Here is a 19308-nt window from a genome sequence, read left to right as displayed (position 1 = left end):
TTGAACGCAGCCTTGCTTGAAAACCCCATGCTTCTTGATGTCAAACTTTTTATAGTGGAGTTCCATCCCTTGAAATACTGCTTCCTGAGCCCCCACCCACACACACACAATCCCCCTTCACACACACATGCACGCACACACACGCGCACGCACACACACACACACACACACACACACTGCTTTTCTGCTTTGTTTCCTGCCGCTGGTGAACGCAGCCCTTTTCCTCGGAGGCCCCCTCGCTGCACTGCAGCCTTGTAAAACATAGCAGGTCAGCGTCACATGACTGAGGTCTAGGACGCTGAAGGCTGGGGCCGGCCCTCTGCCGCGCCGGAGCAGGAGTTGGGTGTCAAAGTACACATGGGTGGGGCAGCGCAGAGGGAGAAGGACTGGAGACTGACAGGAGAGGGAGAGAGAGAGAGGTAGTGAGGCAGAAATATGGGGAAGAAAAAAAGAAAGAGAAATAAAGAAAGTAAGGCAGGGAGGAATGAATGTTAGCAGTAAACCCATAATTCTCCCGAGAAGCTGAAACCACTAAAAGAATATTATTTCCATCCATCCATCCCTCCCCAAAGAACACCGCTCTCAACTCTCATCTATCACCTCCTCCCAAAAACAGTGTAACTCTTTCTTTCTCACCTCAGGTTTGTGATGCTCACTCACCCGTGGACTGATGCAGACGTGAATGGGAGTCTCCTCGCCCTCCCCCCCGCCCCGTTTCACTGAGTGATCGGAGCTGACATACATATGGAACACACTCATCCTGGTGGCACTCAAAAAGAGGGGGGGAGGGGAGAACATGCACACACCAATCCATCGATGCACACGCATATACGTATGTGCAGCCTTGTCATGCATGCACATGCACTGTCTACACACTGTTCAGGCTGTAGGCTATGAATTCCTTCACCGGGGTCAGTTCAGTTGTTTCTGTACATGCACACTGCCCCCCTTTTTTATCTTTTGGCTTCTGTTCTGTCTCATCGTGTAGTCTCATCGTGTATGTCTCTCACCCAGTCTGCCTCTCTCTCTTGTTTTTGCACTGAGCACTGTGAGTGTGTCCCCAGAGGTCTCCTGCTTTATAGGAGGCCTGTCACGCTAATAGATTTCACCTTGTCTCATTTTCTCTCTCGCTGTCATTCCCTCTCTTACCCTCATTCTCATCTGCTGCCCATTACGGGCATGAGTGTCTGCACACCACAAGCTACAGTATTGTCTTCTTTTTTTATTTACTAGATGGCAAATGTGGCTGCGTAGATATCTTAATATTTCTGGAAATTGAGTTCACAGTTCTTCAAGGATGCTGCCTCAGGTGTTTCTGCACATGCACGGATTTTAGTAGATAAGCACTGGTAAAGAAAACCTCCACCAACCTGACATCCAATTGCGTTCAGTAAATGTGAAATTAAAATAAGAGCAAGCTACAGCCACGCCAGCAGAATGAACGCTAAGCTGATGTTAAGCAGGTAAAATGTTTACCATGTTCACTATCTTAGCTTGGCATGTTAGCATGCTAACATTTGCTCACTAGCACTAAATACAAAGCGCAGCTGAGGCTAATTGGAATAAGCTTGCGCTAGTTTTGCAGGTATTTGATCATAAAGAAAATAACTGAACAAAGTTTTTGACCATGATGGTGCTACTTGAAAAGTTAAGGGATCAAGACATTATTGTTTGTACTGAATTTCTTGTCGATCCATCAATTGTTGAAATTTAGATTTCAGTTTGGACCAAAGTGGTGGACCTATATTATCATGCTGCTAGCTAGGCTAAAAATACATTAGGCAAATAATTGAAGAACGGAGGGAAATGTAGTTCTTGATAACTTGACATAGTTCCTCTTTTGTGTCTACAAATTTTTGTTTCCACCAAAACACAGCAAAGGATAACAATGTAATAGCATGGCACTGAGCAGAGCACAAGGCTCAACTGCCCCCCCCCCCCCGCCTTAATTCAATCAAGCCTAATCCAATATCAAAATTAAATATATTTAAATCCACTAGATCTGTTTTATTGTTTTATTGGGATCCGCATCAAATTGTATTCACTCATAGATACCAGCGAAGTACCAGCTAAATATGCCTGATTTATATTGCCTGAGAAATTAACAAAAAATGTTGTAAAATGCCCAATGTTAAAGAAAGTAAGTAAAAATCCCTTTATCTGGATCTGCACCAAAAGTTAATGGGGTCTATTCTGGCCTGAGACCCATCCTCTGTCCAAGTTTCGTGGAAATATGTTCAGTATTTTTTTTAAAATGCTGCCTACAAACCAACCAACAAAAGGACATGGGTGAAAACGTAACCTTCTGGGTGACAGTAATAAAGCTAAGAGATTTTCAGCCTTCATAGGACTTATTAGTGTATGATACATATGTAACGTATCAGAATTGCTTCATTTTTTTATCAGTGACGTACACAGGGGCGAGGCCAGGGGGGGGAAGGTTAGGACGATTCCAAGGGCCCGGCACTGACAGGGGGCCCGTTGAGGGGCTAATAATATTATTATCTATTTTGAATATTTTAATCTGTCATGGGGCCCAAGACTTCTGGTGTTGCAGCATTAAATATGTTATCGAACAAATACTAACGCTTTTTGTTTTTTGTGCAGTCAGTCTATTGCTTATATGGCTTTTATACAGTATCCTAGCGCTGTGAATGCTCTGTCCCTCTGTAGCTTTACAGTAAATCTACAGTCTGTTTAAAGTACTTAGGAGTTTGTCAGAATGCAGCCTGTCTGCGTGTCTGTTTGACAGGCTGACTGTGTATCCTCAGTCTTGTGCATCAAAGTGTCCTTTAGAATCTACCAACAACAACCTCACCTAACCCTCTTCCTCCCCCCCTCCTAACCTCACCCCTCGCTCCTCCGTCTTGCTCATCCAACATGTCACATCACATTTCCCAGGCAGCCCCGGGAAAAGGGCAGAGGCCCTATGAATTGATGTGGGTCGCTTACAAGAGCACAGCCAGGACAAGGACAGGCAAATACAGGCACACACACACACACACAGATAAAAGGTGAACCGCGAAGGTGAGGTGACACTGTGTATGTGCACTCACTGTCCTTCACCTGTCACCTGCTGTCATGTAGTGTGCTCGTGCACTCATCGAACCCGAGCTTCGCATAAAACACACCTAAATGCAAAAGGAAGATTCCCCCGCCTTTGTAACACTCGCTCTGACAGAGCTATGGCGGCGATGCAGCGTTACACCACACTGTGCCCCCAGTAGCTTTAAAAGCTCTCCCTGCCAGCCTCATCTCTCCTCTGTGACCTCTGAGGGAACAAGCTGGGCAATGACGACACCTATTGGTGGCTGCGAGACGTTGTCCTGCAGTGGGAGCTGTTGCAGAGAATATATGAGATGAATAACCAGTGATATTGAGTGCATTCATCATCCGCTGACAGTAAATTCACAGAAGAAAATTGACATTAGCTCATAAACATCTATCACAGGCCTGTGTATTTCGGCGACACACATTTGAGTGTGGCATGCACGGTAGATGAATCAGGTGCAATGGAGCAGGAGGGGGCTACGTTATGATATTTCCTGTGTTTTATATCAGCACTCCACTGGTTTCCACACACACTTCTTCCTCTCCGTCATCTGCTTTCCCATGGCGCTTCATCGTCCCGTTACTCCTGATTTATCCCTGCTCCCCGCAGCCTGCGCACAGTCTTTTATATGTCCAGTTAAGCAATTCTCTCCTCTAATTGGTTAATGGAGGGCAGAGGGGTTTGGTGTAAAGGGAACTCCCAGGAGCCTCTGAGGCCTGCTTCATGCCCATTGGACTGGAAGCGAGCCAAAATGTAGTCTCCACCAGTCTTTCCCCCCCAACGCCTCCACTGGACTGGAGAAGATCCAAGATGGATGCCTCCGGGGCTTCACTGATGTGAAACTTACACAATCAAGAATGAAATCTGATAGAGATGAGCTTTGCATTCATCAAAACTCAGATTTCATACATTATAAATTATTAATGTTTGGGAACTTTCAAATCAAATATGATATTACCACCCAGAACTGTCAACTTTAAATGACTGTACAACCCAAATATGACTCAATAATCAGCAACAAAGACATATAAGTCACATTACATCAATAATGCAACAAAAGCTGATCCGTCATTTCACACAACGAATTCCAAGACAGGAATTGCAGCATCATATCAAGCCGCCCGTCCCTCTCAGCGCTTCGTAACAAAAAAAACGCTCTGTGGAAAAAAATGGAGCAATTTTTAGAGACGGTCTCTTGAAGCTCAGTGATCCACAATGCTTGTGCATGCAGCCGGCTCCCTGAGGATAGAGAAAAACACAGCGTGGAGAGAAGGGAGGAGAGATGGAAGAGCAGGAGGAGGGGAGAAAGTGCACGTAAGCCCACAGAAAGGAGGAGAGGTGAGAGGGAGAGGGAGAGTGATGCAGAAAGAAAATATAGACGTGATGTTTGGGCTTAATATAGATTGTTCTGTATAAAAGGTCAAAGTGGCGAGGGGAGGGGGTATTTCTGTCCCTTCTCTGGCCTAATCGGCTTTTTCCATCTCTCTTAGCTTCCCATCTTTTACAGTCGCCATCAGTGGTGGGAGAAGTACTCAGATCAGATAAAAATACTCCATTACTAAAAGTCCTAGAAGTTAGACAAAAGTCGTAGTCAATAGTGATAAAATAATAAAGTATATTTTCCCACAGAACATTTATCTTTCATCTATAAACAATTTTAGCTGGCTATTTTAAAGTTGCAACTGAGAAATATTGCTAAATAAATGATCTATAAAGCATTTCACTGTTTTTCAACAGTCAGATAACTATTAACTGAAGTTCAATTAAAGGTGCGATATGTAAGAATAGGCCACCTGTCGAAGGTCACTCCAAACAAATGTAGAGAAGCATATCGCTGCCGTTAGCTAGTTTGCCGTGCAGTTAGCGTTCCAGACTGGCAGCTCGGAGAGGTGTTACAAGACAGAACGGATCGGGGCTAGCTTGTTAGCATGCTAACTGCAGAAAATATTGCTGCGATACACTAGGACGTCTTTGATATAATGTTAAACCTATTATTTCTTTTCACTCTGTTGATAGTTTCTGTACATTTTTGGATATTTGAAACCAAATTCTTACATTTGCACCTTTGGTTATAAAACGTGATGGTTATTATAAAGTGTAACCAGTATTTACTTTGACTGTTAAATTAAGATTAGATTATTACTACTGATGCGTCAATGTGTAAGTGCCATTTCACCGTTGTACCTGGTCCAGATGGAGACATTATGACCTATTTTATACACTGTTAATCTAACTGAGTGCATCGTGTTTTACAAGGTCATAAGTTTTCTATGTAAAATCTTAATATGTAAGGTGATGAGTAGATAACACTGCATATGATAAGAAGATAGAGTAGAAAGTACAATATTTCCCTCTGAACTGCAGTGGAGTACAAGTATAAAGTAGTCTTAAATGGTGCAGTATATTTACCACGAGTAAAGTTTGTTATTTCACTAAAGTTTATTTAGCTGTAACTTTACTTTTACATATTTTGGCAAAATGTAATTTTACTTTTGATAATTAAAGTACTTGAATGCAGCTTTTAAACTTTACACAGACATTGACCACACTACATATATATTGCGGGTGTATATAAGTATATGTATATAATTAACTGTATATTGTAACTATATATATATATATATATATATATATATATATAATACATTATTCTTAACACCTTGATTTTAACCTTTCATGATTATTTTTAGATTGCAGTTTAGCCACTTGTACTTGTGTGCAGGAGCTGAACACTTCTCTCTTTCCTTGCTTGGGAAAGTGTTCAACTTGCCTCCAGAAATATCGATCTAGTGGTGCATTTTAAATATATTCACAAAATATATTCTACTCCAAGGATGCTATACCAGATGCATTTGTTGGCATCTCCACAGTGTAAACAGTCTGAGTATATTTATCATTATGTGTGAGAATATTTCACGAACTTCTAAATAATAAATGACTCTTGCTTTATTCATCATTGTTACAGTGAAGTGTGAATCATACAGGTTTGAAAATGAAATCTGATCTCAAGTTTTACCTCATCATTGTTATTACACACCTTTCTACGTAATGTGTGGGCATGTATATACAGTATGTGTATATGCACATATTTATTTGTATGCAATGTAAGCTAAAGAGTGAATAGGGAAGTTTTGTCTGTTTGTTTTGTTTATATCATGCCGCTCATTCATGAAAATTGAATTAAATATTTAAGAGTGAGGCAGCAATCTCCGCGCTCAACAAGTAAAGCAGAAATGTCCTTGAGCAAGGCACTGAGAACTCAAATGCTCGAGCGGAGCTTCCTGGTGGGCTTTTATCCAGCAGCATCCAGGCGTGCAAATGTGTAACGGTATAAATATGGAGCAAGGCGTCGCATGTTAAGTCAACTTTCCCCAGATACTGTAGCTGAAGGTTAAAGAAAGGTGTCTTCTTCGTCTTCTTCCACATCAGGACGCTAAGATGAGAAAACGGTGTGGTATTTAAATTTCTCCTTGTCCTATCAGCTTGAACTCGCCAGCTGTGAAGGAACAGAGGTCAGAGTTCAAACTGTGACAGCCGCAAATGTCAAACGGCTCGTCCCCTACTGTGACTGTCACCTTGGTTCATTGTTCAGGAAGCCAACCGACCAGCAGGAAGATATTGAAAGAAAAAAAAAAGAGAGAAAGAGGAAAGAAGTCGTCTCGCGAGGCTGGGCGGATGAACGTATGAAAATGTGCCGTTGCATAATGGGATATTGCGTAATATGTCCCATTCGAGAGCATGTCACTCACTGATGGAAACCAGGGAAAGGGCTTTTGGGGTAAAATGAAAAGGGGGGAGGGAGAACATGGAGGGCTTATGGTTCTGTCTCCGAGCAGAAGACGTGGAGTGACGGAAGTAGACAGCCAATGGGGTGTGGGCGCGGTGCGGCGGAGTGGGAAGTGAGTGAGGGGGGGTGAGGGAGGAGGGTGTGTGTGTGTGTGTGTGTGTGTGTGAGTGTGTGTGATGGTGGGTGGGCGAGAGCGCGGTCGGTACTGGTATTTCTACCCTGTCACATCGCGTTAGTGTGCAGCCGAGCACGACTGCTGAGCACACCACTCTGGACAGCTCTGCACACACGGGGCGAACCACACACACACACACACACACACACACAGGTTTAAATTCACAAGGACACACAGTACCTACACTTGAGTGCACACACACACACTGTAATCTCCCACGAGGACCGCAAGGACATCCAAAACAAGTGAGCACCGATGGAGGTTTGACAGAAACCAGGGGAGAGTGCTCAACCTCCCAACTTTGCTTCCACCCATCCGTTCATTTATCCTTCATTACAGCGCTCTGTCCATCCATCCCATCAGCCATTTGTGGCTCCAGTCGTCACAAAGGCATATTAATTTCCCTTTGCCTTTTCTCACAGAAATGTGCACACTAAATGGAAAAAATGACTGGAAAGGGATAAATCAGAACCAAATGAAGTCTGTCTGTCCCAGAAGACTGTGCATTCATGTTGGGAAAATATTGCAACCTGATGTTCTTGGCCCGGCGCTGCACTAACACAGGCGATATCGTGTTTTGGAAAGAAATTGTTCAAACCCATATGTGCAGGCTGCGCAAAGCTACAAATGAACCACAACAATTTACTTTACCGCTGTCGAACACATTGCTGCACGGGGCAAAGGGAGCAGCCAAGAAGCATCATCGTCATCAGACAAAGCCATTGTGTCAGCAGGGGCAGAGCAGTCAGCTCATCCGCTCTCTGGTCACTATATGTGACGTGGCTTAGTGGCCCGAGCCCAGAGGCTTTTATACGATATTTTCCTTGAGAAAATGAGAGATGAGGGGGGAGGAGATGAAGAAGGAGAGAAAACGAGCTTGGATGACGGTGCACCATTCACATCGCGACCCCCCTCGGGCAGGGGAAACAGGAAGAAGTGAAGAAAAGCAGATGGAGGGAGACATGAGCGAAAGAGAAAGAGAGGCGGGAAGAATATTTCACTGTAAATGCTCACACAGAGCACCCTGTGGCAATGGGAAAGAGAGAGGGGAGGGGGAGGGCGGAGGGCACAGATGGATGGATGAGGAGGAGCAGGAGGAGATAGAGTGGTGAGGTGTGATGTGCGTTGACCCGAGCTCTTCGGTGACGCCATAAACTTGGAGACACGCTTCAGCGGCTCTAAGCGAGGAGAGAGATATAAGCTGTCCATGGCCACCGGCTCTGTGGCCGGCTGTGTGGCAGAGGTCAGCGAGGACACGCAGAAATGTATAGGGCAGTGACGAGAAGGTCTCAAAGGTCACAGTTATATAACCGGGCCTGAAGATCTCATACAGACGCACACATCTGTCCACTTGCAAATCATTGTTTTGCAACCTGAAGACAGTTGTCACATACATTACGCATGAGAAGCACACATATGTCTTTACAAGTATAGATGCTGTTACATCGCAATATGCTGTTTTCCTTTTTCCTTGATTATATGTACATGAAATAACTGTATTAACTATCTTTGAACTATCTTTTGAAAAACAAATAAAAAAAGTATCAATACCTCTCTCATGCCTGTATAGTAAATGTCAGTCAGAAGACCAACAACTGGCTAGCTTGGCTTAGCATAAAGGTGGAAACAGCGAACCTATCTCTGTCCAAAGCAGACAAACTCTGATTACCAGCATCTCTAAAGGTCATCAAACACTAAACAAATTAGATATAACATGTTAATTTTTCAATTGTTACTCCATGGGGGGTTTAGTAGTGTGTTTCGGCTATTTTAAGCGTGCTGGCACATGTCTGTACGGATAGGTTTTCGGATCTGGGGTCAGGTTTTGGTGAGAGGCAGGCCTGCAAAGTGAATGGGATGGATCAGAAGTGTCAGGGGTAAAAATTTTCAATTGTTCCTCCAGCAGGTGTTTACGAGCGTGTTTCGGGCCTTTTGGAGCGTGCTGGCAACCCTCTGTGCGGACACTTTTTCGGATCTGGGGTCAGACTTGGAGGCAGGCCTGCAAAGTACCTGCGATGGATCAGAGGTGAAATTTGCTAAGTACTTGAGATGTTGCATTGGTAGCTAGTTTTTGTAATGGCTAATAGCACATTGTCAATTTGCAAACCACCCAGTTTCGTGACATTGCTAATTTTGACTAGCACTATCAACCTGTAGGACAATGTTAGCAGGGCACTGATGTGTAGAAGCTCGCTAGCTGCTAGTCTGACCATCTGGGCTGTGAACATTTGCCTCGGTGGAACAAATAGGCTATGCCCCACCAAAATTGCCACCGGTTTGAATGTAAATGGGTCTTTGAACTTACAGTCACATCAAATGTATTAGCAGTGTGAATGGTAAAGAGCTTGGTATTTTTGGAGAGGACTGTAGTGTGAGGCTCTTTGCCTGCTTTGACAGTAATTTAAGGGTACTCAGCACTCTTCAAGTTTCCAAGAGCAGAGTGTAGTCAGTGGAGGGACAGACACAGAGAAATCTGTGTTGAGGATGGGGGCAACAAATGAGACATCTTTTAGGAAAATCCAAGTTTTTGTTGTTGCTGCTGCTGCTTTGCTGCCCCAGAGCAATGTCTACTGTCAGATGTCACTAAGGCTGCAGTAGGCTAAGAGAGTAGGCATAAAAATATCTCAGACTACAAACTGATGTTTACTAATATGTACCTTAAACTGTTTTATTGATTTTCATATGTTCATGAATCTGTTAGCAAGAATAGTGCTTTATGAAATGCAATAGACAAAATGTGATGAGTATAGAAATAGAAAACCTCTTATCTATCAATGTTTTAGTTTCATTGTGTTTAATGAATACCACATTGATTTACTGATGAAAACCTTTTCTTTCTTCTCAGAGGAAACATCCATCTAAGCTGATGGCTTTCAATCAAGCAACGAGAGTCCATCCAACCCCAAATCCACCAGCACCAAACCCAGTTGGACAACATTCGTCAGATGAAGATGATTTCTTCTCCTCAATGAAGTCCAGAAGGTCAGAAGGTACAGGGGAGTTGGAAGGGTACCTAGCCTGTGCCTCAGACAAAATGGATCCGCTGAACTCCTTTCCAAACACCAAACAACTCTCTCTGAAACTCAACACGGGCCTGCCTGCCTCAGCTGCTTGTGAGCGGCTTTTCAGTTGTGCTGGATTACTGTTCACTGCAAAGCGAGCAAGGATGAGCGCAACTAACTTTGAAAATCAACTGCTGCTCAAACTTAACAAGAAGTTTGTAGACTAATGCTCTTAAGCAAATATCTTTTATGCAGACATACAGTGGGACAGGGCCATTTTAAGTTTTTAAGTTTATAGCCGCTGCCATTGAGTTCATAACGAGTAAGAAGTTTGTTTAAACATGTCTTATCATTAGATATTAAGCGCGCAGCCTGCCATCAGAATATGTCCCTGACAAATAGATTTTATTTTTATTTTGGTAATTTATGATGACTTGAATTGATGGGAAGACTGGTGTTGTTGTTGATGTGTTTGAAGAAAAGAAGGATGGCGCTCAGAACTAACAATTTATGGCACTTTCAATTCATGTATTGTTTGAAAACTTTTTATGGGATGGTCTGAACTAAAAGTTGCACATTATACCTTTCCAAGGGGTCTTAAATGTCCTGTGTTGACAACTTGACATGTTTTATGTTGTTATTGCACTTACATGTGTATCGACTTTTCTTTAATTAAAAACAAAAGAGTTTTGGATGTATGACCCCTTGTCCTGTTTTCACTACATGCCTTGGTTTTATTGTTTTGTAAATGTAACTCGGTAACTTTTACTTAAAGTGGATTTTAAATGAACTACTTCTTACTTTTACTTGAGTAGATTTTCAGACAGGTAATTTCACTTGTACTTGAGTAATATTTCATCAAAGTATTGGTACTTTTACTTGAGTACAATATTTTAGTACTTTTTCCACCTCTGGTATTTGCATATATACACATAGTCATTCATTGTATACAGTCATTGTAATGTGTAATTACAAGGTGAAAATATTGTCATAACACTGTTTAATTGACACAAATGATGCAATCGGTGAATTAAAAAATCTAGATTGTTAATATATTAGATCTACGTCAATGGAACATACAGTTGAGCAATGCAGCAGGACATCCAGCCATTGTTTGGCATGCTGCATTTGGCATACTATTTATTGACACATACTAAATCTTATTCAGACATACTAAAAACTGTTCAGAGATCTTGTTTTATTATGTTTAGGGGATTTAAGTGCACAGACGTATGTGTTAGGTTGTTATTCTTGTGTCGAGCTATAAACTGCTCCTCTGAACCCAGACTCTGGTCCTAGCTATCTGTAAACATCTACAGTGCTACATTGAGGTTACACTTTTAAAAGGATGAATGTGACAGAATATAATATATATCTAATTAAAAGATTTTATTTGCCAATTTAATTTATTGTGGGAACCTGAGCACCAGGGGAAAACCCACACAGACATACTTGACTTGACTTGACTTGACCTGACTTGACCTGAGACCAGATGACTTGATTCGACTCAAGTCATTTGGTCCGAGTCTCAAGTCACTTTTTCTTGGGCAAGTCAAGTCAAGTCAAGTTTAGACAGTGGACAGCAATTTAGTGTTTTTTTAAATGAAATATTGATTTCATTGTGGGAAGAAACCTGAGCACCAGGAGAAAACCCTACCGTGTGAGGCCGATTGCTGAGCCACTGTCAAGTAAATGGGGGGGACGACGGAATGGTGGAAATCGGAAAGGATTAGGAGACGGGCTGGGGGTCAGAGAGAGATGGAGGCAGGTGGGAAGAGGGGGGTGAGGATGAGGTCGAGGGGGAGAGGGTGGAGCGAGGACGGAGGAATGAAGGCAAAGTGATCAGAGGACGGGAGGAGGGAGATTTTCTTTTCATTTCTTTTTTCTCCTCCTTTGCTCTCTTTTGGAGCTCCGCCTTCATCTGTTTTTCTTTCTTTTTCATCTCCTTTTCCTGATGCTTTTCCAGCTTTTGTTTAGCTTTCAGGTCCTCTTTCTTTTCTTGTTGCTTCCTTTTCAGGTCTGCCTTCTCTTGTTTCTGTCTCATTTTCATCTCTTTTTTTTCTTTCTTCCTGATCTTCTTATCTGTTTTACCTTCCTTTTGCTCCTCGTTTGTTTCCTCTACCTCTTGGTTTGTTTCCTCTACCTCTTGGTTTGTTTCCTCTACCTCTTGGTTTGTTTCCTCTACCTCTTGGTTTGTTTCCTCCACCTGTTCTACTCTCGTCTTCCAGCTCTGTTCTTTGTCCTCCAGCTCGCTGAAATTCTGCTGCAGAGTTTTATATTTCGTCTGCCAAGCCTGTTCGCTCTGGAGAAATTCAGCTTTGTTGCTTGTCAGCTGGTTTGTGGTCTCTGTGAGCTTGTGAGAGAGAGCCACGTTCTCCTTCCCGAGATCCAGGATTACATCGTCCTTCTTTTGGAGCTCCTGCTCCAACTGCTTCACCTTCTTCTGCAGGTCGATCTGGAGCAGAACGCTCTTATGGTTGTCGAGCTTCAGCTGGAGCATCTGATCGTTTTGCTCAGACAGCTTTTGTTTTTCTGCCTCCAGTCTTACTGCCATGTCTTCCTTCTCCTGATTGCTCCTGTCCTGGAGGCTATCCAACTGCGCCATCTGGAACTGGAGATCGGTCTTCAGGTTTGAGATCTGGGCCTCATGAGATGCGATGGTCTCGTGCTTTTCTTTGTACTCGACCTTGAACGCTTTCTCCCTGAGTTCCATAATACCCTCAAGTCTGTTGAGCTTATACTTGAGGTTGTGGATCTTGTAGCCCATAGCCTGTTTCTCCATTGCCCAGCGTTCATATGGATTTTCTATGTGGTCAAAGGGACCCTCGTCCTGGTCAGACACTGGGCGGCCCCGAGGACGAGCGTGAACCACTTGCTCCATGTTTCTTGGGCCGTTTCTCCGGTTGTTCTGTCGAGACATTTCAGTTATCGTGGTAAACAAAGTTGAAATGGCCTCGAAGTGTTCAGTGAAGCAAAGTTGTAGCTATCTGCCGTAGACTGTGGTCTATAGAAGATTGTCTGGTTGATACTACTCCAATGTGGTCACGAGTGTCAAGGTTTGAATATTGGACCTGCCTTTTAAACTCTAGCAGAGTTCTAGAGGTTGGTTCCGTTCCGTGGCTTTAATCTGTTGTCTTTCATCTCCAATTCTTTACGAGATCAGAGCCACAGAATGGAACCATCATTCAAACTGTTTGAATGAGGTTTGAATGATGCAACCATGCTTTTAATCAGCAAGTATTAATAATGTAATTATATCATATATAATAATATATCAGTCAGTGGGGCCATACCAGTACTTTATATGAATGAATGAAATGAACACCTGTGCATGTGAACCACATCTGTGCAGTGTGCCCCTATAAGGACGTTATATAAGGAGCGTGCTGGCACCCCTCTGTACGGACACTTTTTCGGGTCTGGGGTCAGGGTTGGAGGCAGGCTTGCAAAGTGAATGGGATGGATCAGAGGTGAAATTTGACTGTCAGGGGCAAAAGTTTTCAATTGTTCCTCCAGTGGGTGTTTAGAAGCATGTTTCGGGCCGTTTGAAACGTGCTGACACACGTCTGTACGGACACTTTTTCGGATCTGGGGTCAGGGTTTGGGAGAAGCAGGCCTACAAAGTGAATGGGATGGATCAGAGGTGAAATTTAACAAAGTGTCAGGGGCAAAATTTTTCAATTGTTCCTCCAGGGGGTGTTTTGGAGCATGTTTCGGGCCGTTTGGAACGTGCTGGCACCCCTCCGTACGGACACTTTTTCGGATCTGGGGTCAGGGTTTGGTGAGAAGCAGGCCTGCAAAGTGAATGGGATGGATCAGAGGTGAAATTTAACAAAGTGTCAGGGGTAAAAAATTTTGTTGATCCTCCAGCGGGTGTTTGGGAGCGTGCACATTACCAATCTTCAGATATGAATAACATTATGAACAACAACATGTGGATGGGAATAGAGGATTTTTTGGGTGGGTGGGCTTGAGCCCCAGCCCCAACAATGTCTTTACATGTCCTTGTTCTGTCATTCTGTCTGTTGTGGATTCATTTTCAACGGGATAACATCACAACCATGTCATCATGTCACAAAACTTGACAGGTATGAAGATCAAAATGAAAAAGGCTGAGTTTGAAGATGGGTGTGGCGAGACCCATGAGTACTGAGTGTGGAACATTAACGTGTTGATGGACATCGCAGCTGGTGTGATCCCATTGCGGGCCTCTAGTTTTCCGATTATTGGTCACAACTCATAAAAATTAAGTGTTGTAAGTCATGTTTTTCCTCACTCACAGGGACTGGAATCAACATTATTGAGTCACAAGTTAGCAAAACTCAGGCCAGTAGACAGGCTGCTTGATTTGCTTACAACTGGGCACTGTGCTGTTAATAAACCAAATCAAAGAGTAATGCAACAGAGTAAGCAGCTGATGTTCGGAGCAGAAAAAGAGTGGCGTTTCTCCCCCTTGAAGAAGAAAGTGTCGTCCCTGCATGACTTCGTAGAAAGTGAGAGACTTGGAGACGCTCCATGTGGAGCTGTCTGTCAGCCAGGTGTGTACTGAGAGACCCTCCATGGGGTGGGGACAGGTGACACAGGTAGAGCGTAGGGAGCCCCTTAAGTGTCTCATTCAAGGTGGAGTGAGAATGGAGGAAGGTGGTGGAGGAGGGTGCCGAGAAAGATGTTATCACTTCCATCTCCTCCTCCGTGTTGGTGTGAAGGGAGTCGCTGAAAACAGATGACCTACATTTTCTTTGAGAAAAGATTCCAGCAGCGAGGCCTCCCAGGACTCAGAAAAGACAAGAGCAAAGTATGGAAAGGCACAGAAAGAGAGAAAGAAGAGAGAGGGAGTGAAGGTATAGAAAGACAGAAACAGGTACACTGCCAGTTTGACAAGGCAGACAAAAAGAAAGTTTTGACGGTAATCCTTTTCGACTCTTCCTTCCTTCCCTCTCGAGTGGTTATATAAAACACATCTAGAATTCTGTTCTATGCACATCAAAGAGCCTGCACCGCTTTGCAATCTGCATATATGATGCGTCCAGGGAACAGCAGGAGGAGTGTGTGTGTACGTGTGTGTGTCTCTGGGAGGAATGTTTCAGTCTAAAATAAGCTTCTTCGGAGAGTATTTAGATTACTTTGTGTTCAGAAGAGCCACTTGGATCTGTGAATGCTTTAGTCTTCAGATGATAATCACATCTCACTGCAGATACAGCAGGAAGCTTCCAAAACAAAGAACGAGAGTGTTCAGTTCACATGGAGCCCTAAGATTTTTTTAGTGTGGGATGGCTGAGAGAGACGTTGTAGTGTTTCAATCTGAACTGGAGAATTAATAAAACCACAGTGTCATGCAGCGGCTTGAGAAGAAAAAATCAAATAAGCCCCTGGTGTCTCTGAAGTGTGGATGCTGTCATTGAAATAATGTGGCTGCAAATGAAGACATCTTACTGAAGATGAGAGCTTCGTGTTTCATGGTTTACTGTTCCAATGCTGCCACCTGCTGGTGGAACAAATGCACTTTTTGCCAAATACTCTTGGAGAACATATTCAGTCACCAGTAAATACATGTATGTTTTATTTGGATTTTCACATGATTTTGTGTATGTATTTTCATGTTTCGATGCAGGCTTGATGATTGTTTCCTCAGCAGCTGGAAGACCAAATATCTGAGATTAACTGCATAAAGTCCTGACAGTGCATTATGCATTTATGAAATGAATGTATACCAAGGACAGAGAAATGTTGTTACATGTAGACATGACAGAGGGACCATCACATTTATGTTCAAGCAATTTAAAAGGCTACAAAAGTCAAATAATTTCCCCAAAGAGCTAAAATAAAGAAAATGAAAAGAAATCATTTAGACATGTTCTAAAGGATGAGTTCACCCAAAAATGAAAATGTAAGTTATTATCCACTGACCCCCATGCGGATGGAAAGTTGGGTCCACAGTCCACAAAACATTTCTGGAGCTTCACAGCAAAACAGCATTGCAGCATTCTAGATGGGGACTTGTTTTAAAACATTTAAAAACAACCAGAGAAAAACATGAAATGGCTCCATACAGCTGCAGCTGGAAGTCCTGAGATCCCCACGAGCTGTAGGGAACAATTTCATGTTTTTTTACGTGTTAAAACAAGACCCCATCTACTTCAGTTGTTCATGTATTCCATCTCCCTCTTTAAAAAAAAATCCCATATTTATGATGAATGTAGAAAAATGTTTCACCTCAAAGGTTTATGTTCTGGTCATAAAGGTGTATCAGACAACAACTGTCTTGAAACTAGCTGTGAAGTCACAAATGCTGCTCGTTAAATTGAGATCTGAGTAAGTAACAAGTAACAATACGCAAAAACACATAATGGGGTGACGAGGAACTTTAATATTCACGTTCTACAGGTGAAGAGTGTTGGAAAAGTAACAAGAAACAAGTAGCTTCATGTTCAACAGGCTACACAACAATGAATTTAAATAATCCCTCTTGCTTGTTTCTGACATGACAGATTACATTTTATTTTACAGCAGTCTCTCAGTCATACTGTGTGAAACTGAAATCATGTCATACAGCCTGCTACTGGCTGTTAACCATCAAAGAACACACTCAGGGAAAAATATTCACTACAAAAGAGTCAGTAAAAAAATTCAGCCATGTGAAACGTAAAAGTTAATCAAATGACATTTATAATGTTGAATAAAACAAATGAAACGTTGTTGATCTCACAAAAGGTTCAGAAGTGCGTGCCGTTTTTCATTCATTCATTGCACGCCTGTGATACATCGTCTGTGTTCACACAATTGCATTCAAGCCGGTAATTATAATTTACAAAATAATAAATCATTCAAAATCAGCACTTTACTCCGCCTGGTCGAGGTCACAATGTAATGGATGTTATTCAGTGAGAGGATCACAGGACATAATATAATGTAACATCTGTAAGGTGGTGGGGTTTTCTGTGTTTGAAAAGATCAGTGTTTCTACTTGGTGACGATGCAGTTATAAATCCATTTATCCAACTTCTGGCAATCCAAAAGTTGTTCTCAACAAGACCTTCTACAACAGTTCTATCAAGATTTAGCAGATTATTCACCAGTTATAAAGCTTGCCTTACAAACCCTTTATAACGGATGCCTTTTAAAAAAGTTGTGCTGAAAATCTCAATCAAAAACAACATAACAGCCTTGATAAATGTACATCTCTTACACTCCTTTGTGCAAATATGTACTATTAATATCTCAATAAAGAAACCAAGGGAAGTCTTTGTCATCAGTCACAAAAAGAAATCGTTTGACATTTTTGGAAACTTCACACTTTTGTTCAGCAAATATGAGGCTACAGCCAGCATCTGTTTAGCTTAGCTTAGCAGAAAAGCCAGAAAACAAGATAGCTAATGCCAGACAGTTAGCCTGCTGCTCCAAGAGTAGTCATGAAACGGTAACATATTGCTTTTACTCTTTTCTTTCGTATGGATTAAACTATAACGTGGTATAAGGTGCTGCTCTGCTGAATAAGTGGAATAAGAAGGGTTCGGTACATGGATGTACAATCAGTTCTCCTCAAAACAAAGAAGCAATCAGTGCATCAAGTGTAATCCACGGGCCGTTTCCCTCCTGTACTATTTATATTATGTAATGATTCATCATACCAAACAAGTCAACAGTGTATTCGCCTTATCAAAGCAATCAGTCTTGTCTTCGCTCATTTCCTGTCTGCCATGAACTTCCTGATGATGTCTCCTACGTTAAGGAAATAGTTACAACACTTAGATGAAAGTAAGCGACTCTCTCACACCATGAATGTCCTGCTGCTCACATATTTGCCGCCCCTGTGCTTGTGGCTGCAGCTGGAGGCCTTTCTACTTGCGCTGCTCCTCACAGATCCTCTCTTCATCCTCACGCTGTTGGACGCGCTCTCTGACACCTCATATCCCCTAGGTTTCTCCTTTTCTGCCTCTGTTTCCTCATGCTTGATGTTGTGGAGGTTCTCGCAGACGCAGGAGCGCTCCGAGGTGATGGACTCCTTGCTTGAGCAGAACCACTTCATGGAGCCGTAGAGAACCTCTGCGCAGCTGGCAATGGCTGCTATCAGCCCCACGGCGAAGTAGAAGCAGAGGAAGATTGTTTTCTCTGCGGGGCGGGAGGTGAAGCAGTCCACTGTGTAGGGGCAAGGAAAGCGGCTGCAGGGGAACTGGGCCTCCACCTTGAAGCCGTACAGCCACCACTGGCCCAAAAGAAAGCCAACTTCTGCAAATATGCGGAAGACCACGTTGATAATGTAAAGCCTCCTCAAACGGCGGTCTTCTCTTTGGTCCTGGCTGCAAATTTGGTTGAACTTGGAGCGGATGGTCCTCTTGTTGTGGTGATGCATGGCGTACATGAGGAAAACCAAGGAAGGTGTGGCGATGAGGACGATGTGAAACACCCAGAATCTGTACTGGGAGATGGGGAAGGCCATGTCGTAGCACACCTGTTTGCAGCCCGGCTGGAGGGTGTTGCAGGCAAACTCCTCTTGCTCGTCATCAAACAGGTCGCTGGCTACAGTTCCCAGGATCAGGATCCTGAAGACAAGCATGAGCAAGAGCCAGAAACGGCCAAGCATCGGCGAGTGGGCCTGGAGGCTGTCGAAGAGTCCGCCGAGGAAGCCCCATTCCCCCATGATCGCAGCACTGTCTTGGGTATGGCTTCTTGAGAATGTGGAGATCTATCCGCCTCAGAGTTGTGTCTTTGATTAAAAAGAGAAACCAAAGTGTGTCTTATAAGGTTCAATTCATGACTCAAAGGAGGGTCAAAGATAAGTCAGCTTATCTAGGTTTTATGCGCCCAAAGTGGTGACAGAGCTCACCTTCCACTGACCTGAAATCAAAAATGAAACACGATTATACCACCTGCAATAACAGCAATTTAACCATGTCAGGAAAGGAATAAAACAGTCACACTGGCCTCAGATAAACCTCTAGGTATTCCCCTCACCTTTAGGTTTTGTTTTTACAGATGATTGTAAATATGTTGCAAGAGAAAACAGTCAAAACTCACGTCTAATCTAAAAAAGCAATTGCTATAAAGTACATTCATCACTGGTGGTGCAAGGGGGGCAAACATCCCTGCACACATGTGGTGCCCTTCTAATCTTGTTCACCCCTGGCCCTCAAACATCCTGAATCCGCCACGGAAATAATCAACCAGTTACCAGGAATTTTGGTGAACTGGTTTTTGTTTATTCTCCACATATTTGTACATCATTTTCATGGCACGGCAGTTATGAATACAGCATCGATCAGACTACAGGCTGCTGCTTGTGGAAGCAAACTGA

At 43.0% G+C, this 19308-nt stretch overlaps 2 protein-coding genes across 2 annotated transcripts; both read right to left on the bottom strand.

Moving 5' to 3' along the window:
- Nucleotides 1–11386: 11386 nt before the first annotated feature.
- On the bottom strand, nt 11387–13063 carry LOC311250566 (uncharacterized protein). The gene is made up of 2 exons (XM_084342347.1): nt 12202–13063; nt 11387–12138 (listed from the first exon to the last, which is right to left on the bottom strand). Exons 1-2 carry the CDS (start codon nt 12934–12936, stop codon nt 11746–11748), a joined length of 1128 nt encoding a protein of 375 aa, XP_084198473.1. The 5' UTR covers nt 12937–13063; the 3' UTR covers nt 11387–11745.
- Nucleotides 11387–18937, bottom strand: LOC311250567 (gap junction delta-3 protein-like). Its single transcript, XM_084342348.1, has one exon. It carries the CDS (start codon nt 18652–18654, stop codon nt 17785–17787), a length of 870 nt encoding a protein of 289 aa, XP_084198474.1. The 5' UTR covers nt 18655–18937; the 3' UTR covers nt 11387–17784.
- Between the last annotated feature and the right edge of the window lie 371 nt (nt 18938–19308).

This window comes from Pagrus pagrus (assembly GCF_965226575.1).
Source record: "Pagrus pagrus genome assembly, chromosome: 21".
Taxonomy (NCBI): Eukaryota; Metazoa; Chordata; class Actinopteri; order Spariformes; family Sparidae; genus Pagrus; species Pagrus pagrus.
This window is presented reverse-complemented; position numbering and strand designations above follow the sequence as displayed.